Consider the following 20,132-nt stretch of genomic DNA (forward strand, 5'->3'; position numbering starts at 1 on the left):
AAGCTAAAATTTTGTTGGTGAAGGATTCAGCCAGCCGACAGAGAGACTTTAGAAGTTTCTGTCTTTGGAAAAAAGCTACAAAATCCGAGGTAAAATACAGCACATGGTGTGAACAGGTAGAGATTAAAATGGCAGGTTTATTGGGACATTTGGGTGAATATAGACAAGACCGGGAATGTTTTAAAGCGTATGTGGATCGGCTAGAAATGTATTTCACTGCAAATAACATAATCGAAGTTCCAGACAATGCAGTCCAGAACCAGACTGTGTTAGAACGTAAGAGAGCGATTTTCTTATCGGTGGCAGGTCCGGCATTATACGAAACCCTTGTAAATCTGCTTGTGCCTGACGAGCCAAAGGACACAACGCTTAAAGAGATTTTAACGAAGCTGGAGCAGCATTATAAACCCAAACCGTTAGAAATTGCTGAAAGCTGTCGTTTCAGGATTCGAAATCAAAAGGCTGATCAAAGTATCGGTGATTACATCATAGCATTAAAAAAGCTATCGATGCACTGTAATTTTCAAAACCGAGCATTATGGGATCGTTTTGTTTGTGGGGTGAAAAATGATGCGATCAGAAGGAAGTTATTGACGACGGATGACTTGACTTTTGAGATTGATTGTCAGACAACGAGGTCGATGAGCGTGGCCGAACAATATTCCCGAGAATTAAATAATGATTAGTGTCAGTCAACCGAGGTAAATCACCTGCAGGTTCAAAGTAAAAGACGGGCATGGCCGAAAGTCTCAGAAACTGGAAATTCTACCAGAGAGTTGAAGTCATGCTATAAGTGCCTGGGACAACACATTGCTCAAAGTTGTCCATACGTGAAGGCAGTGTTTCTTCTGCAGAAAGACTAGGCATCTGGTGAAGGCATACCGACTGAAGGGTAAACCAGCTTTTAAAGCTATGAGTCCAGCGTTTCTACTCTTCACGAGTAGAAATCCCAAGAGACTACATACCATGGAAGAACAACAACAGAACGAGATGTTAGAGTTACACGTCATCAGGAGCACGAGGTTAACGGACAGCGATTCGGGAAGCATCAAAATCCACATAGATGTTGCGGGATTCAAGATACCAATGGAAATTGACACGGGTGCATCTGTGAGTGTAGTACCGGAGTCACTGTACCGCGACAAATTTCCAATTAGAGAAATCCAAGATAGAGCTGCGAGGCTACTCGTGAGAGAAAATTCCTGTGGCAGGTCGTATCACCGTACCAGTGAAATATAACGATCAATTTCAGAACTTGCCTCTAGTAGCAGTGAAAGGAGACAAGTCTGCCTTACTAGGAAGAAATTGGTTGAGCTCACTGAAGCTGGATTGGAGTAAGATTTTCTGTGTGGAAGCTAGATTTTCATCAACGGATGAGGTTATCAAGCAGTATCTGAAGGTGTTCTGCGAAACGGGCAGTCCGATCCAAGGCTTCAAGGCGAGTGTCAGGGTACAGAAGGACGCTAGATCGGTTTGCTACAAGCCACGTTCCGTACCATATGCACTCAAGGAGAAAGTTGAGCAAGAACTCAAAAGACTAGAGACTGAGAACATTATTTGTAAGATAGCTCGATGTAATTGGGCTACACCCATTGTTGTTGTACCCAAGTCCGATGGTAAGGTAAGATTTTGTGGTGATTATAAAGTAACCGTAAACCAGGTTCTAGAGGGTAATGTCCCCAATACATTGCTGAATATAGAAGATTTGTCCACAGCACTGACAGGTGGTCAGATCTTCTCAAAACTGGATCTTACAAATGCCTACTTACAGCTTGAACTAGATGAGGAGTCCAAGTCATGTTTGACTATAAATACTCATCTAGGCCTATATCAATTTAATAGGCTACTGTTTGGAGTGTCTTCCGCCCTGCCAGTCCAAGGGGTGATGAACCAGATTTTGCAAGGTATTGAAGGGGTAGTATGTTATTTGGATGACATACTAAGTTCAGCACCAAAATAGGCAAATTCATAATAACATTTTGAATGAACTCCTCAAATGGCTAAAGAAGCAGAGTACGAGTGTCTGCTCGTAAGTGAGAGTTATTTAAAAACTCAGTGGAGTACTTAGGGTACAGAGTAGACAAAGATGGTTTACATCCAACCATGGAAAAATTGGATGCAGTTAGAAATGCACCCACTCCCAGGAATGTCACTGAACTTCGTTCATTCTTGGGTCTTTTGAATTATTATGGGAAGTTCCTACCAAATTTGGCTACAGAATTACATCCACTGAATGAACTTTTGAAAAAACAGGCCCATTGGAAGTGGTCAAAAGAATGCGATACAGCATTCAAGGAGTGTAAAAGCAAATTGGTAGCGAGCACCATGTTAGTTCACTATGATATATCTAAGGAGATTAAGCTAGCATGTGATGTCTCTCCGTATGGAGTTGGGGCAGTAATCTCTCATGTATTTAGTGGGGAGGAGAGACCATTGCTTTTGCTTCATGCACTCTCCGTGCCAGTGAGAGTAATTATGCGCAAATTGAAAGGGAAGCTTTGGCATTAATTTTTGGGGTCAAGAAGTTTCACAAATATTTGTATGGTCGTAAGTTTACCATCGTTACAGATCATAAGCCCCTAACAGAAATCCTCCATCCAAAGTCCCCAGTTCCAACCTTAGCTGCAGCCCGAATGCAGAGATGGGCTTTGATTTTGTCAGCATGTACATATGATATTGAATACAGACGATCAGCTGATCACAGTAATACACCCGATAGGGAAGAAGTGTTTTATTTTTCATACATTGATGAACTGCCAGTCACAGCCAGTGATGTCAAAGGCGTGTGAGTATATTGCAAATGGATGGCCAAACCAGGTAACAAACAAAGATACACATCCATTCTTCATTCGTAGGAATGAATTATCAGAAGATAAAGATTGTATCATGTGGGCTGCAAGAGTGGTTCTACCAAATAAATTCAGGTCCAAATTATTAGGAGACCTCCATGACCAGCTCCTGGGAATATGCTTGACCAAGAGTTTTGCAGGCAGTTATTTATGGTGGCCAGGTCTTGATAAATATATAGTGTACGACATGTCAATCGGTAAGCAAGCAACCACCACCAGTACCATTACAGCCATGGAAATGGCCTCCCAGGGTGTGGCAAAGGCTACATATTGATTTTGCCGAATTAGAAGGACAACAATTGTTCATTGTGATTGATAGCCATTCAAAGTGGGTTGAGGTATTTCCAATGTGGAAAATAACAAGTAAAACATTGGACATTTTACGAAAATTATTTTCTTCATTTGGCCTCCCTGAAGAGATTGTTTCGGATAATGGACTACAATTTCATTCAGAAGAATTTGCATAATTCACGAGCAAAAATGGCGTGAAACATACCAAGGTTCCACCATACCATCCTACTTCGAATGGTGCAGCAGAGCGCACTGTACAAATTATAAAACGTGCCCTCATAAAACAAATGTTAGATCCTAATTTGTCATTGGATCACAAATTGGCTAATTTTTTGATAACATATTGAAATACTCCTCATACAACTACTGGTAGAAACCAGCAGAGTTGTTTCTCAAACGACAGCCACGAACCAGATTCTCGTTGTTAAAGCCAAATTTGGCACAGTCCGTAGAAGAGACACAATTAAGACAGAAAGAGAATCATGATAAAGGTAGAGTAAAAGAGAGAAGTATGAAATTAAACCAGAAGGGGAGAGTGAAGAACCATCACCATAAATGGTTAAAGTGGTTACCAGGAAGAATGGTGAAGATATGTGGTCCTCGCACATATTTGGTAAAGATGTTTGATAATGGACCGGTTAGGTTTGTTCATATTGATCATATTTTACCTACAGACATGGAAGGAGTTGAAGGTGGGAATGATTCAATTATTTCTGACTCATCAGATAGTTTTGATACACCAGTAGCAAATCCTAAATCCAATGTACTGGAAACAAATCCAGGAGAGAATCAGAATGAAAGTCTGAGTCCGAGTCAGGAAAACAAAGAGCCTGAAGTTAGACTGAGTTCAAATGAAAATCAAGGAAATTCCGTGGAAGAAAATGTTCCTCAGGATGAGCCTCGAATGAGTTTAAATTCGACACCATGTTTGGAAGGTTCTGTTCGAGAGTGAAGGTATCTCCTCTTCAAAACAGAAAACAAGTGGTAAAGTTAAATTTGTAAATATGGAAAAAAATAAGTTTATATCCTGTGTTATGTATAAACATGAAGATTGTGTATGATGTTTGTTATGATGGCTTCTTCATTAAGGAGGGAGAAGTGTAATGTCTGTAAGCTTGTAATGTTTGTAGTTCCACACTGTGGATGTGGATGTGGACGTATTGTGTACTGCAAGTGCATAGTTAATCATTAAACAGAACTAGGCAGTTCTGGAGACTTTGGAGAGAGCTGCCTCCATGTTAGGAGCTGTGTGTGCTTGTGCTCTGTGAATATATCACACAGATCATTCCAAGTGATCTTGAGTGTCTCAAGTTTTTCAATAAACAATTGAAATGTAGTGTCCTTGCATCCTAGAAAATTGCCAGTAAAGTACAACAAATTGAATTTCCTAAGGCATTACACACAATGAGGTTATGTTGATGCAACGGGGTGGGTTTCTCGGTCTGGTCGTGAAATAAATTTGTAAGACAGAAATAAGTGTATTTTGATCAGTATTTCTTTTGACCCACAACAGGTAGATATTTGAAATCAATCCGTTCATCACACATACCACTTAAGTTATTCTTTGTGCAAGCTCTTCAATGGCCATCTGTTTAGGGTGAGTTTTACAACCACGGCCAAGAATATATAAAACTTAAGAAAACACTAAACTAATTTATATCTTTATCAAATATCTGCAATAGTACATAGTGTTACCAAAATAGGCTTAAAATGTTTATAATCCCTTTAAACGTAAACAGTACTATGGTACTTGGAACTCAAAAACAACTATTATTCAGTAAATAAAAAAAATGTAGCTGTTGTAATTATTTAGAACACATCACAAAATATAAATACTGGTTATTCCCCATTCACCAGATTTCTCAACTGTATCTGTATTAAGCCATCTTACTTACGAACTTCAGTTGTGGGACAGCAGCTAATATATATATTTTTTCTTTCAAAGATACCTCAGAAAAAAAGTTCATTCTTTAGCTTCTTCTGATGTATTATATAAAAACAAATTCCAATTAACTTAAAAAACATAATTTGCTGCAATTTTGCATGGTTGGGGGCAGAGTTTACAAACAGCAAGTCCTGGCATGCTCTATGATGCCCTGCATGCACTTACGGCTCAACCTTCTTGCATAGACCTCAATTTCCAACACAGAAAATGCAATTCGGAGGAAAGCCTTAATAGTTTTTTGTTAAATTATGTAATTTTTAATGTCTATGAAAGTAAACTAGCACGATGAAAGTAAACTAGCACAAAATATAAAAACAGATAGCAAGAGTTTCTACAGGTACATAAAAAGGAAAAGAGTGGCTAAAGTAAATGTTGGTCCCTTAGAGGACGAGACCGGGGAATTAGTGATGGGGAACATGGAGATGGCAGAAACTCTGCACAAATATTTAGTTTCAGTCTTTATCGTAGAGGACACTAAAAATATCCTAACAGCTATGGGGGGGGGGGGGGGGGGGGGAAACTTAACACTATCACAATCACTAATGAGGTGGAACTTAGTAAGATAATGGGACTAAAGGCGGATAAATAGAAACATAGAAAATAGGTGCAGGATTAGGCCTTTCGGCCCTTCGAGCCTGCACCACCATTCAATACGATCATGGCTGATCATTCACCTCAGTACCCCTTTCCTGCTTTCTCTCCAAACCCCTTGACCCCTTTAGCCGGAAGGGCCAAATCTAACTCCCTCTTGAATATATCCAATGAACTGGCATCGACAACTTTCTGCGGTAGGGAATTCCACAGGTTAACAACTTTCTGAGTGAAGAAGTTTCTCCTCATCTCAGTCCTAAATGGCTTACCCCTTATCCTTAGACTGTGACCCCTGGTTCTGGACTTCCCTAACATTGGGAACATTCTTCCTGCATCTAACCTGTCTAAACCCGTCAGAATTTTAAACGTTTCTATGAGATCCCCTCTCATTCTTCTGAACTCCAGTGAATACAAGCCCAGTTGATCCAGTCTCTCCTCATATGTCAGTCCTGCCATCCCGGGAATCAGTCTGGTGAACATTCGCTGCACTCCCTCAATAGCAAGAACGTCCATCCTCAGATTAGGAGACCAAAACTGAACACAATATTCCAGGTGAGGACCACTAATGCCCTGTACAACTGCAGTAAGACCTCCCTGCTCCTACACTCAAATCCCCTAGCTATGAAGGCCAACATCCCATTTGCCTTCTTCACCGCCTGCTGTACCTGCATGCCAACTTTCAATGACTGATGTACCATGACACCCAGGTCTCCTTGCACCTCCCCTTTTCCTAATCTGCGGCCATTCAGATAATATTCTGCCTTCGTGTTTTTGCCACCAAAGTGGATAACCTCACATTTATCCACAATTATACTGCATCTGCCACTCGTTTGTCCACTCACCTAACCTGTCCAAGTCACCCTGCAGCCTTTTAGCTCACAGCTCACACCGCGCACCCAGCTTAGTGTCATCTGCAAACTTGGAGATATTACACTCAATTCCTTCATCCAAATCATTGATGTATATTGTAAATAGCTGGGTCCCAGCACTGAGCCCTGCGGCACCCACTAGTCACTGCCTGCCTTCTGAAAAGGACCCGTTTATCCCAACTCTCTGCTTCCTGTCTGCCAACCAGTTCTCTATCCACGTCAGTACATTACCCCCAATACCCTGTGCTTTAATTTTGCAAACCAATCTCGTGTGGGACCTTGTCAAAAGCCTCTTGAAAGTCCAAATACACCACATCCACTGGTTCTCCCTTATCCACTCTACCAGTTACATCCTCAATAAATTCTAGAAGATTTGTCAGGCAGGATTTCCCTTTCATAAATCCATGCTGACTTGGACCGATCCCATCACTGCTTTCCAAATGTGCTGCTATTTCATCTTTAATAATTGATTCCAACATTTTCCCCACTACTGATGTCAGGCTAACTGGTCGATAATTACCCGCCGCCTTCTCTCCCTCCCTTCTTAAAAAGTGGTGTTATATTAGCTATCCGATCCAGAGTCTATAGACTGTTGGAAAATGATAACCAATGCATCCACTATTTCGAGGGCTACTTCCTTAAGTACTCTGGGATGCAGACTATCAGGCCCTGAGGATTTATCGGCCTCCAATCCCATCAATTTCCCTAACACAATTTCCCACCCAATAAGGATTTCCTTCAGTTCCTCCATCTCACTAGGCCCTCAGTCCCTTAGTATTTCCAGAAGGTTATTTGTATCTTCCTTCGTGAAGACAGAACCAAAGTATTTGTTTAACTGGTCTGCAATTTTTTTGTTCCCCATTATAAATTCACTTGAATCTGACTGCAAGGGACCTATGTTTGTCTTCACTAATCTTTTTCTCTTCACATATCTATAGAAGCTTTTGCAGTCAGTTTTTATGTTCCCAGCAAGCTTCCTTTCAGACTATGTTTTCCCCTTCTTAATTAAATCCTTTGTCCTCCTCTGCTGAATTCTAAATTTCTCCCAGTCCTCCGGTTTGCTGCTTTTTCTGGCTAATTTGAATGCCTCTTCCTTGGATTTAACACTATCCTTAATTTCCCTGTTAGCCACGGTTGAGCCACCTTCCCCATTTTATTTTTACTCCAGACAGGGATGCACAATTGTTGGAGTTCGTCCATATGATCTTTAAAGGTTTGCCATTGTCTATCCACCGTCAACCCTTTAAGTATCATTTGCCAGTCTAATCTAGCTAATTCGCGCCTCATACCGTCAAAGTTACCTTTCCTTAAGTTCAGGACCCGAGTTTCTGAATTAACTTTGTCACTCTCCATCTTAATAAAGAATTCTACCATATTATGGTCACTCTTCCCCAAGGGGCCTCGCACAACAAAATTGCTAATTAGTCCCTTCTCATTACACATCACCCAGTCTAGGATGGCCAGCTCTCTGGTTGGTTCCTCAACATATTGGTCCAGAAAACCATCCCTAATACACTCCAGGAAATCCTCCTCCACCACATTGCTACTAATTAGGTTAGCCCAATCAATATGTACATTAAAGTCGTCCATGATTACTGCTGTAACTTTATTGCACACATCCCTTATTTCTTGTTTGATGCTGTCCCCAACCTCACTACTACTATTTGGTGGCCTGTACACAACTCCCACTAGCGTTTTCTGCCCTTTGGTATTTCGTAGCTCCACCCATCCACATCATCCAAGTTAATGTCCTTTCTTACTATTGCACTAATTTCCTCTTTAACCAGCAACGCCGCCCCGCCTCCTTTTCCTTTCTGTCTATCCTTCCTAAATGTTGAACACCCCTGGATGTTGAATTCCCAGCCTTGGTCACCCTGGAGCCATGTCTCCGTGATGTTAATCACATTGTATCCGTTAACTGCTATCTGCGCAGTTAATTCGTCCACCTTATTCCGAATACTCCTCGCATTGAGGCACAGAGCCTTCAGGCTTGTCTTTTTAACACACTTTGACCCTTTAGAATTTTGCTGTAAACTGGCCCTTTTTGTTTTTTGCCTTAGGTTTCTCTGCCCTCCACTTTTACTATTCTCCTTTCTATCTTTTGCTTCTGTCTCCATTTTATTTCCCTCTGTCTCCCTGCATAGGTCCCCATCCTCCTGCCGAATTAGTTTAACTCCTCCCAAACAGCACTAGCAAACACTCCCCCAAGGACATTGGTTCTGGTCCTGCCCAGGTGCTGACCGTCTGGTTTGTACTGGTCCCACCTCTCCCAGAACCGGTTCCAATGTCCCAGGAATTTGAATCCCTCCCTGCTGCACCACTGCTCAAGCCACGTATTCATCTGAGCTATCCTGTGATTCCTACTCTGACTAGCACGTGGCACTGGTAGCAATCCTGAGATTACTACTTTTGAGGTCCTACTTTTTAAATTTAACTCCTAGCTCCCTAAATTCATCTTGTTGGACCTCATCCCGTTTTTTACCCATATCATTGGTACGTATATGTACTACAACAACTGGCTGTTCACCCTCCCTTTTTAGAATGCCCTGCACCTGCTCAGAGACATCCTTGACCCTTGCACCCAGGAGACAACATACCATCCTGGAGTCTCGGTTGAGGCCGCAGAAACATCTATCTATTCCCCTTACAATTGAATCCCCTATCACTATCGCTCTCCCACTCTTTTTCCTGCCCTCCTGTGCAGCAGAACCACCCACGGTGCCATGAACTTGGCTGCTGCTGCTCTCCCCTGACGAGTCATCCCCCTCAACAGTACCCAAAGCGCTGCGTCTGTTTTGCAGGGGGATGACCGCAGGGGACCCCTGCACTACCTTCCTTGCACTGCTCTTCCTGTTGGTCTTCCATTCCCTATCTGGCTGTGTACCCTTTTGCTGCGCTAAGACCAACTCGCTAAACGTGCTATTAACATAGAAACATAAAAAATAGGTGCAGGAGTCGGCCATTCGGCCCTTCGAGCCTGCACCGCCATTCAATGAGTTCATGGCTGAACATGCAACTTCAGTACCCCATTCCTGCTTTCTCGCCATACCCCTTGATCCCCCGAGTAGTAAGGACTACATCTAACTCCTTTTTGAATATATTTAGTGAATTGGCCTCAACAACGTTCTGTGGTAGAGAATTCCACAGGTTCACCACTCTCTGGGTGAAGAAGTTTCTCCTCATCTCGGTCCTAAATGGCTTACCCCTTATCCTTAGACTGTGACCCCTGGTTTTGGACTTCCCCAACATTGGGAACATTCTTCCTGCATCTAACCTGTCTAAACCCATCAGAATTTTAAACGTTTCTATGAGATCCCCTCTCATTCTTCTGAACTCCACTGAATACAAGCTCAGTTGATCCAGTCTTTCTTGATATGTCAGTCCCGCCATCCCGGGAATCAGTCTGGTGAACCTTTGCTGCACTCCCTCAATAGCAAGAATGTCCTTCCTCAAGTTAGGAGACCAAAACTGTACAAAATACTCCAGGTGTGGCCTCACCAAGGCCCTGTACAACTGTAGTAAACCTCCCTGCCATTGTACTCAAATCCCCTCGTTATGAAGGCCAACATGCCATTTGCTTTCTTAACTGCCTGCTGTACCTGCATGCCAACCTTCAATGACTGATGTACCATGACACCCAGGTCTCGTTGCACCTCCCCTTTTCCTAACCTGTCACCATTCAGATAATAGTCTGTCTCTCTGTTTTTACCACCAAAGTGGATAACCTCACATTTATCCACATTATACTTCATCTGCCATGCATTTGCCCACTCACCTAACCTATCCAAGTCACTCTGCAGCTTCATAGCATCCTCCTCGCAGCTCACACTGCCACCCAACTTAGTGTCAGCCGCAAATTTGGTGATACTACTTTTAATCCCCTCGTCTAAATCATTAATATACAATGTAAACAGCTTGGGCCCCAGCACAGAACCTTGTGGTACCCCACTAGTCACTGCCTGCCATTCTGAAAAGTATTCACGTCATTCTCAGCATCGTGAATGCTCCAGAGTAAATCCACCCGCAGCTCCAGTGCCGCAATGCGGCCTGTTAGGATCTGCTTGTGGATACACTTCCTGCACACGTAGTCGTCAGGGACACCGGAAGCGTCCCTGACTTCCCACATAGTATAGGAGGAGCATAACATGTGTCCGAGCTATGCTGCCATGAATTAACCCTAAGATAAACTTAATTTGGCAACAATAGTGCTAAAGGTTACTTACTGATAAAGAAAAAAGAAAAACTTACCAATCACTTACCCTCTTGGCTGTGACGTCACCTTTCGATTTCTTTCTACTTCTTTTTTGCCTCCCTGCTGCAGCTGCACCGGCTGGCCTCTCCGACGCACCTCGCTGGTCCCCGAACTGCTGGGCCTTTTATAGGCCGTTGCCACTCCGACTCCCCGCCTCTCCGACGCACCTCGCTGGTCCCCGAACTGCTGGGCCTTTTATAGGCCGTTGCCACTCTGACTCCCGCCTCTCCGACACATCTCGCTGGTCCCAGAACTGCTGGGCCTTTTATAGGCCGTTGCCACTCCGACTCCCGCCTCTCCGACACATCTCGCTGGTCCCAGAACTGCTGGGCCTTTTATAGGCCGTTGCCACTTCCACTCCCGCCTCTCCAACGTATTCATCTGAGCTATCCTGCAATTCCTACTCCGACTAGCACGTGGCACTGGTAGCAATCCTGAGATTACTACTTTTGTCCTACTTTTTAATTTAACTCCTAGCTTCCTAAATTCATCTTGTAGGACCTCATCCCATTTTTTACCTATATCGTTGGTACCTATATGCACCACGACAACTGGCTGTTTACCCTCCCCCATCAAAATGTCCTGCACCCGCTCCGAGACATTCTTGACCCTTGCACCAGAAAGGCAACATACCATCCTGGAGTCTCGGTTGCGGCCGCAGAAACGTTCATCTATTCCCCTCACAAATGAATTCCCCATCGCTCTCCCACTCTTTTTCCTGCCCTCCTGTGCAGCAGAGCCACCCACAGTGCCATGAACTTGGCTGCTGCTGCTCTCCCCTGATGAGTCATCCCCCTCAATCTCCTGGACCTGATGGCTTGCATCCTAGGGTCTTAAGAGAAGTAGCGGCAGGAATCATAGATGCATTAGTTGTAATTTACCAAAATTCCCTGGATTCTGGGGAGGTCCCAGCAGATTGCAAAACTGTAAATGTAATGCCCCTATTTAAAAAAGGAGGCAGACAAAAAGCAGAAAACTATAGACCAGTTAGCCTAACATCTGTGGTTGGGAAAATGTAGGAATCCATTATTAAAGAAGCAGTAGCAGGACATTTGGAAAAGCATAATTCAGTCAGGCAGCATGGATTTATGAAAGGGAAGTCATGTTTGACAAATTTGCTGGAGTTCTTCGGGGATGTAAGGAACAGGGTTGGAAAAGGGGAACCAGTGGATGTGGTGTATTTGGACTTCCAGAAGGCATTTGACAAGGTGCCACATAAAAAGGTTACTGCACAAGATAAAAGTTCACGGGGTTGGGCGTAATATCTTAGCATGGATAGAGGATTGGTTAACTGACAGGAAAAAAAAAGTGTCGGGATAAATGATTCATTCCCTGGTTGGCAACCAGTAACTAGTGGGGTGTCGCAGGGATCAGTGCTGGGACCCCAACTATTTACAATCTATATTAACGACTTGGATGAAGGGACTGAGTGTAATGTAGCCAAGTTTGCTGACGATACAAAGATGGGAGGAAAAGCAATGGGCCCAAGTTTCCACAAGAAAAAAAAACGGGCGCCCCTCTGAGCTGGGCGCCCGTTTTTCGCGCCTAAAAAAATCCTCGGTATTCTCCACCTACTTACAGGTCCTCTGGCCCTCGCTACAGTCGGCACACAAGTGCAGTAGCTCCAGGCGCTGAACTGTGTGGGAGGGGCCCGAAGCACGCAGCCCCTAGCCCTGGCTGAATGGCCTCACTGGGGCTGCGTGAATGAGGCAAACTCCTCCCACGGCCAGCTCCTGCTCCCCCCGCCGACCAGACCCGACACTCGCTCCCCCCCCCCCGTCGACCAGACCCGACACACGCGCCCCCCCCCCACCCCCAGACCCGCCCACCAGACACCCGCTTCCCCCCCGACCCGAGACCCGCTCTCTCGCTTTCCCCCTCTCCTCCCCCCTCCCCCCTCCCCCCTCTCTCCCCCCTCCCCCCTCTCTCCCCCCCCCTCCCCCTCTCCCCTCCCCCCCCTCTCTCTCTCTCCCCCTCCCCCCCTCTCTCTCTTTCTCTCCCTCCCCCCGCCGCTCTCTCTCTCTCTCCCCCTCCCCCCGCCGCTCTCTCTCTCTCTCTCCCTCCCCCCGCCGCTCTCTCTCTCTCTCCCCCCGCCGCTCTCTCTCTCTCTCTCCCCCCGCCGCGCTCTCTCTCTCTCTCTCCCCCCGCCGCGCTCTCTCTCTCTCCCTCCCCCCGCCGCTCTCTCTCTCTCTCTCTCTCTCTCTCTCTCCCTCCCCCCCGCCGCTCTCTCTCTCTCTCCTCCCCCCGCCGCTCTCTCTCTCTCCCTCCCCCCGCCGCTCTCTCTCTCTCTCCTCCCCCCGCCGCTCTCTCTCTCTCTCCTCCCCCCGCCGCTCTCTCTCTCTCTCTCCCTCGCCGCTCTCTCTCTCTCTCTCCCTCCCCCCGCCGCTCTCTCTCTCTCTCTCTCTCTCCTCCCCCCGCCGCTCTCTCTCTCTCCCTCCCCCCGCCGCTCTCTCTCTCTCTCCTCCCCCGCCGCGCTCTCTCTCTCTCCCTCCCCCCGCCGCTCTCTCTCTCTCTCCCTCCCCCCGCCGCTCTCTCTCTCTCCCTCCCCCCCGCCGCTCTCTCTCTCTCTCTCTCTCCCCGCCGCCCCTCTCTCTCTCTCTCCCCTTCCCCCCCCCACCCCTCTCTCTCTCTCTCTCTCCCCCCGCCCCCCCCCTCTCTCCCCGTCCCCCCCCTCTCTCTCTCTCCCCCTCCCCCCTCTCGCTCTCTCTCCCCCTCCCCCCCTCCGCTCTCTCCCCCTCCCCCCCCTCTCTCTTCTCCCCCTCCCCCCCTCTCTCTCTCTCTCTCCCCCTCCCCCCCCTCTCTCTCTCTCTCCCCCTCCCCCCCCTCTCTCTCTCTCTCTCTCTCCCCCTCCCCCCCTCTCTCTCTCTCCCCCTCTCTCCCCTCCCTCTCTTCTCCCCCTTCTCTTCCCTCTCTCTCCCCCTCCCCCCCTCTCTCTCTCCCCCTCCCCCCCTCTCTCTCTCCCTCCCCCCCTTCTCTCTCTCCCTCCCCCCCTCTCTCTCTCCCTCCCCCCCTCTCTCTCTCCCTCCCCCCCTCTCTCTCTCCCTCCCCCCTCTCTCTCTCCCTCCCCCCCCCCTCTCTCTCTCTCCCCCCCCCTCTCTCTCTCTACCCCTCTCTCTCTCTCCACCCCTCTCTCTCTCTCCCTCCCCACCCCTCTCTCTCTCTCCCTCCCCACCCCTCTCTCTCTCTCCCTCCCCACCCCTCTCTCTCTCTCCCTCCCCACCCCTCTCTCTCTCCCCCTCCCCACCCCTCTCTCTCTCCCCCTCCCACCCCTCTCTCTCTCCCCCTCCCCCCCCTCTCTCTCCCCCCCTCCCCTCCCTCTCTCTCCCCCCTCCCCTCCCTCTCTCTCCCCCTCCCTCTCTCTCTCCCTCCCCCTCTCTCTCTCCCCCCCCTCCCCCCCCTCTCTCTCCCCCGTCCCCCCCCCCTCTCTCTCCCCCCTCCCCCCCCTCTCTCTCTCCCCCGTCCCCCCCCCCTCCCCCCCCTCTCTCTCCCCCGTCCCCCCCCCTCTCTCTCCCCCGTCCCCCCCCCCTCTCTCTCCCCCCTCCCCCCCCTCTCTCTCCCCCGTCCCCCCCCTCTCTCTCCCCCGTCCCCCCCCCCTCTCTCTCCCCCCTCCCCCCCCTCTCTCCCCCCTCCCCCCCCTCCCTCTCCCCCCTCCCCCCCCCTCTCTCTCCCCCCTCCCCCCCCTCCCCCCCCTCTCTCTCCCCCCTCCCCCCCCTCTCTCTCCCCCCTCCCCCCCTCTCTCTCCCCCCTCCCCCCCCCCTCTCTCTCCCCCCTCCCCCCCCTCTCTCTCCCCCCTCCCCCCCTCTCTCTCCCCCCTCCCCCCCCTCTCTCTCCCCCCTCCCTCTCCCTCTCCCTCTCTCCCTCCCTCCCCCCCCCCTCTCTCTCTCTCTCCCCCCCCCCTCTCTCTCTCTCTCTCCCCCCCCCTCTCTCTCTCTCTCTCCCCCCCCCCTCTCTCTCTCTCTCTCTCTCTCCCCCCCCCCCCTCTCTCTCTCCCTCCCCCCCCGTTCTCTCTCTCCCTCTCCCTCCCCCCCCGTTCTCTCTCTCCCTCTCCCTCCCCCCCCGTTCTCTCTCTCCCTCTCTCTCGCTGAAGCACTTTCACACAGGTAGGAAGATGGTTTATTTAATCTTTTCTTGGCTTATAAATGTTTATTCAGGTTGGATTTATTTGTATAATATTTGTATAAGTATAAATAAGGATTTATTGTCGAATTTAATGAGTTCCCTTCTCCCCCCCCACCTCGTTCTGGACGCCTAATTTGTAACCTGCGCCTGATGCGCTGATTTTTTAATGTGTAGAACAGGTTTATTCAGTTCTACAAAAATCTTCACTGGCTCCATTCTACTTTAGTTTGGAGTACATTTTCACTGTGGAAACTTTCAAATCAGGCGTCAGTGGCCGGACACGCCCCCTTTTGAAGAAAAAATTCTGTTCCTGACTAGAACTGCAGAAAAAAAAATGTGGAGAATTGCGATTTCTAAAATAGTCCGTTCTCCACCAGTTGCTCCTAAAAATCAGGCGCGAATCATGTGGAAACTTGGGCCCAATGTGTGGGGTGGATACAAAAAACATAGACGGGCTAAGTGAGTGGGCAAAAATTTGGCAGATGGAGTATAATGTTGGAAAGTGTGAGGTTATGCACTTCGGCAGAAAAAAAATCGTAGAGCAAGTTATTATTTTTAAATGGAGAAAAATTGCAAAGTGCTGCAGTACAGCAGGACCTGGTGCCTGAAACACAAGAGGTTAGAATGCAAGTGATCAAGAAGGCCAATGGAATCTTGGCCTTTATTGCAAAGGGGATGGAGTATAAAAGCAGGGAAGTCTTGCTACAGTTATACAGGGTATTGGCGAGGCCACACCTGGAATAGTGCATAGTTTTGGTTTCCATATTTAAGAAAGGATATACTTGCTTTGGAGGTAGTTCAGAGAAGGTTCACTAGGTTGATTCCAGAGAAGAGGGGGTTGGCTTATGAGGAAAGGTTGAGTAGGTTGGGTCTCTACTCAATGGAATTCAGAAGAATGAGAAGTGATCTTATTGAAATGTATAAGATTATGAGGGGACTTGACAATGTGGATGCAGAGAGGATGTTTCCATTGATAGGGGAGACGATAACTAGGGGCATAATCTTAGAATAAGGGACCACCCATTTAAACCTGAGATGAGGAGGAATTTTTTCTGAGGGTTGTAAATCTGTGGAATTCGTTGCCTCAAAGAGCTGTGGAAGCTAGGTCATTGAATAAATTTAAGACAGAGATAGACAGTTTCTTAGCCGATAGAGAATAAGGGGTTATGGGGAGCGGGCAGGGAAATGAACCAGAGTCCATGATCGGATTAGCCATGATCGTATTAAATCCCAGAAAGGCTGCATTAGAGGGAGCAGTGTACGGCGGCCTGGCCCGGAAATCGGCACGGTCCCGGCCTGCAAGACCATCAGCAGGCCGGGGCCATTAGAAGGAGCAGCGTGCGGCGGCATACCACTGCAGGAGGGCGACGGCTGCGAAGTCAGGTCGCTGATTGCAGTGTGGGCAGGCACAGCAGGAGGGGCGAAGGTGCGGCAAGAGTTTGTAGAAGGAAGTGACCGGGGCCCAGGAGAGACACAAGTTCGGGGCCCAGAAGAGGCGAGGGCCCAGAGACAGCACGGGCCAGACCACACTGCTATATGTGTGCGCGCTCGATCCGTGCAGCAGAGCTGATCTCCAGTCGTCTTGGTTAATCCTTGACACTGGACCATGACCTAGCTCTGTCAAGCCCGTGTGGTGGCTGGTGTGCAACGGCCACCACACGTTAAAAAAATCCAAGCACAGGCACCTTCCACCCTCCAAGATGTAGTTCTGGATCTGGAATATGAAGCACCTGTGAACTGATTCCTTTTTGGCGTGGAAGCAAGTCATCCTCGCTTCAAGGGACTGCCTATGATGATGATAAATAGCGGAGCAAACTTGAGGGGCCGTATGGCCTACTCCTGCTCCTATTTCTTATGATAGTTCCAGAGTTACGTGCTCAGTTTAAATGGGAGATACCAAGATGGCAGACAAAATGATTTTCAAAAAATATTTGGAATAATTTTGCTGATCATGCTCGATCAAATTTTTATTAAGGGCTCGAAATGTTAACTTTACAGATGCTGCCTGACCTGCTTATTGTTTCCAGGATTTTGTGTTTTTGTTTGATTTACAGCATCTGCAGTGTTTTGATTTTTCTGCAACCTAAATGTTACCACCCAAACTCAACATGCCCCACACTGATCCCAGCTTCAAAATCTCAATTACCACAAGAGGAAGACAAAACTATAACCAGATTGTAAAATTTTTAGATGTAGAAAATTGTGCCAAACAATTGTGTGGTAGTTTCTTACATATTTCATTTTTCACATCTCCCAAAAGCAGAGGGTTTTGTTACACGTCCAAAGCACTTGGCTTCCATCTTGGTTCTTAATTTTTAAAACATTTGTTTGGGAGCTTTAGCAGTTATGAACTTCAACAGCACAAGGGACTGCCTGTGATGATGATGATACCGACATACGCCATGAATTAAGTGTGGGTTAAATTTTTCAGTTAAGTATTGAAAATGTTTACATTGTTAGAAGTTATTGCTTAGAAAAATGTGTCTATGTTAAAAAGAGAATCAATGCCTTCATAATATCCAAATCCTCAAAAAGTTTGACCAGTTCTTTTCTGCTTGGATTCTCTTATTTTTACTCCCACCATTGGACTGCATGTGTGAGCTGGGAGGATGCAGCAGTTTAATTCACATCTTACAATTACAACACCATTGACTGGGCTTCATCAAGTCGTTTCCCCTTCTCTCGCTTCTCCACCTCCCCAAAGGTGGAACATGTTAAGAGTGAGAGAGAAATGGGGAAGAGCTGAAGAGAGTATCATGATGGGACAAATGAAAAAGCCCATATAAATGTTTCAGATACCTGTTAAGGTTGCAGAGTCCAGCATCAGCCTGCATAAAATTATGCCGTAGATTAAGGTGTGTGATATCTTGACTGAAAAAGAGATACTCAGGAAGTTCCTCAAGGCTGTAACATGACAGATCAACTGTACTGATTCGCTGAGAGACAACCTGCAAATAAACCAACCATTAATTAGTTGGTGCCAGTTACTGTAGAAGGCCAATAGTAATTAAACAGGAAATTGTACCAACAGCAGTTATTAAAATAAAAGGGTTGGTGATCTAAAAATCGCATGGTAATTGTTTTAATATGGCTTAAATTTTTAGCATACAAAGATAAATTCAATGGTGAAAACTATGTACTCTGATTCCCTATATAGTTACTGGCATTTTGGCTTTAATATCATGTAATATCCGGTGTAAGTTATACTTCTACACCCCACCCTCCTTTAAAAAACTTGATAGATATCCATAGGCACAAAGAACCCTCTGGTAGTGCCCATTCTTCTTGTGCTGGCCTCGGGACTACAGGCTATTCAACTGCAAAGAATAATAGCAGAGCCCAATTCTGTCTTCACCAGATGTCCACATTCCTAATTCCAACACGACAGAGAATGGGAGCTCTAGTTCTGACACATTCAGACGTTCAGTTAGGAGTTGCAGCAGTGAACAATCTCCAACATATTTCTATCGTGCCTACATGCATCACCACGAATGGGAATGTGTGGGTTTGACTTTTAGTAGCATCGTTTGCATGGAGGTAAAATACAGAAAACAGTAACTTGCAGTAAATAAAATATATGGAAATATAAGGGGTGACTAAAAACTTGGTGAAATAGGTGGGTTTTAAGTAGGTTATTAAAAGGAGAGGGAGGAATGGTATAGGGAGGGAATACCAGAGCATCAGTCCTAAGCACGGCCACCAATGGTGCGGCGAACGGAGCAGGGAATATACAAGAGGCTCGAGTCAAAGGAACGCAGAGAATTGTTGGGCTCAAGAAAGTTGCACAGGTAGCAAGGGGCTACCATGTAGGGATTTAACAGGAGAATGAAAAAATTACGTTTGAGGGAATGGTGACTGGGAGCCAGTAGCAGGTCAGCACAGTCATTAGGTAATACAGTTTGAACCTCCCTTAACCAGAACCTCTCGTCCGGAACTATTCCCGGCCACCGGATGGCACATGCGCAGAACTCCGACATGAACAAATTGAAGTCCTTCCTCGCTGCCGACTCCCGCAGTCGCTGGTCTGAACCCGCAATCCACCGCGCCCCCACCCCCCGCCATGATCTCTCTGCCGCACTCCCAGCCCCAAGTCAGCCAGTCCTGATATCCCCTTGTTCAGTACCTGTACCATCCAAATTAACGTGACTACCCTCGTCCGGAAAAATCCCTTATCCAGAACGGGCCAGGTCCTGAGGGTTCCGGATAAGGGAGGTTCAACCTGTACTGGGGGTGTGAAATGGAATACAGCGGCAGAGTTTTGGATGAGCTGAAGCTTTTGAAGACTACAGGACAGGAGGCAAGCCAAGGAATAGTTGTCCGGAGGTAACAAAGCCATCAATGAGGATTTCAGCAGTAGATGAACTGTGGTAAGGGTGGAGGAGGATGATGTTAAAGAGATGGAAGTAGTCTTTGTGACAGAAAGATATGGGGCCAGTAGCTCAGCAAAGAGTAAAATAGGGCATCAAGATTTTAAATAGTCTGAAATATGGGGCAGGGAGGGGGACAAAATCGGTGGCAAGGGTAGGGAATCAAAGGCCAGAGCAAAAGACAATGGCTTCGGTCTTTTTGACATTTAACTGGAAGAAAGTGTGGCTCATTTACGACTGGATGTGGGACAAGTAATCTGACACCGGAAGCAGTGTAAGGATCGAGTGAGGTGGTGAAGAAGCAGATTTGGGTATTGTCAATGTACTTGAAGAACCTGACTCCATGTCTTTGGAAGATGTCTTCTTTGGAAGATGTCTCCAAGGGGCAGAATGTAGATGACGCAAAGGAGAGAAACTAGGATAGATCCTTGGGGGATTCCAGAAGTAATGGTGCGGGAGCAGTAAAAGAAGCCATTGCTGGAGATTCTCTGTCCCCGTTTGGATAGTTAAAAGTGGATTCAAATAAAGGCACTTCCACTGAGTTGGACAATGGAGCAGAGGGATTGGAGGAGGATGATGAGGTAAACCACATCTAAGACTGCACAGAGGTCAAGGGAAGGACGAGGAGGGATAGTGCACCATCGTCCCAGTCACAGAGGATGCACTATATAATTTTCATTAGGGTAATTTCAGTGCTTTGGCAGATGCTGAAACCTGATTGGACAGGTACGAGTGGAAGTATAGACATCGTATTTATCAGAGCTTTTGAAGAATTGAAATGATGGATAGAGTGAAGCATTGGCTAGATAGCGTCTGTGAGTGCAAGTACGATTCATATCACAAATATAT

The 20,132-nt window shown here is 46.9% G+C and overlaps 1 protein-coding gene across 1 annotated transcript in view; it reads right to left on the minus strand.

Annotated features, from left to right (window-relative positions):
- phlpp2 (PH domain and leucine rich repeat protein phosphatase 2) overlaps window positions 1-20,132 on the minus strand; it is a 214,526-nt gene that overhangs the window by 64,721 nt on the left and 129,673 nt on the right. Inside the window, exon 6 of the mRNA XM_070896972.1 lies at window positions 17,716-17,864. Coding sequence (XP_070753073.1) covers window positions 17,716-17,864 — 149 coding nt within the window. The remainder of the gene's footprint in view (window positions 1-17,715; window positions 17,865-20,132) is intronic.

This window comes from Pristiophorus japonicus, chromosome 13, assembly GCF_044704955.1.
Source record: "Pristiophorus japonicus isolate sPriJap1 chromosome 13, sPriJap1.hap1, whole genome shotgun sequence".
In the NCBI taxonomy this organism is placed as follows: Eukaryota; Metazoa; Chordata; class Chondrichthyes; family Pristiophoridae; genus Pristiophorus; species Pristiophorus japonicus.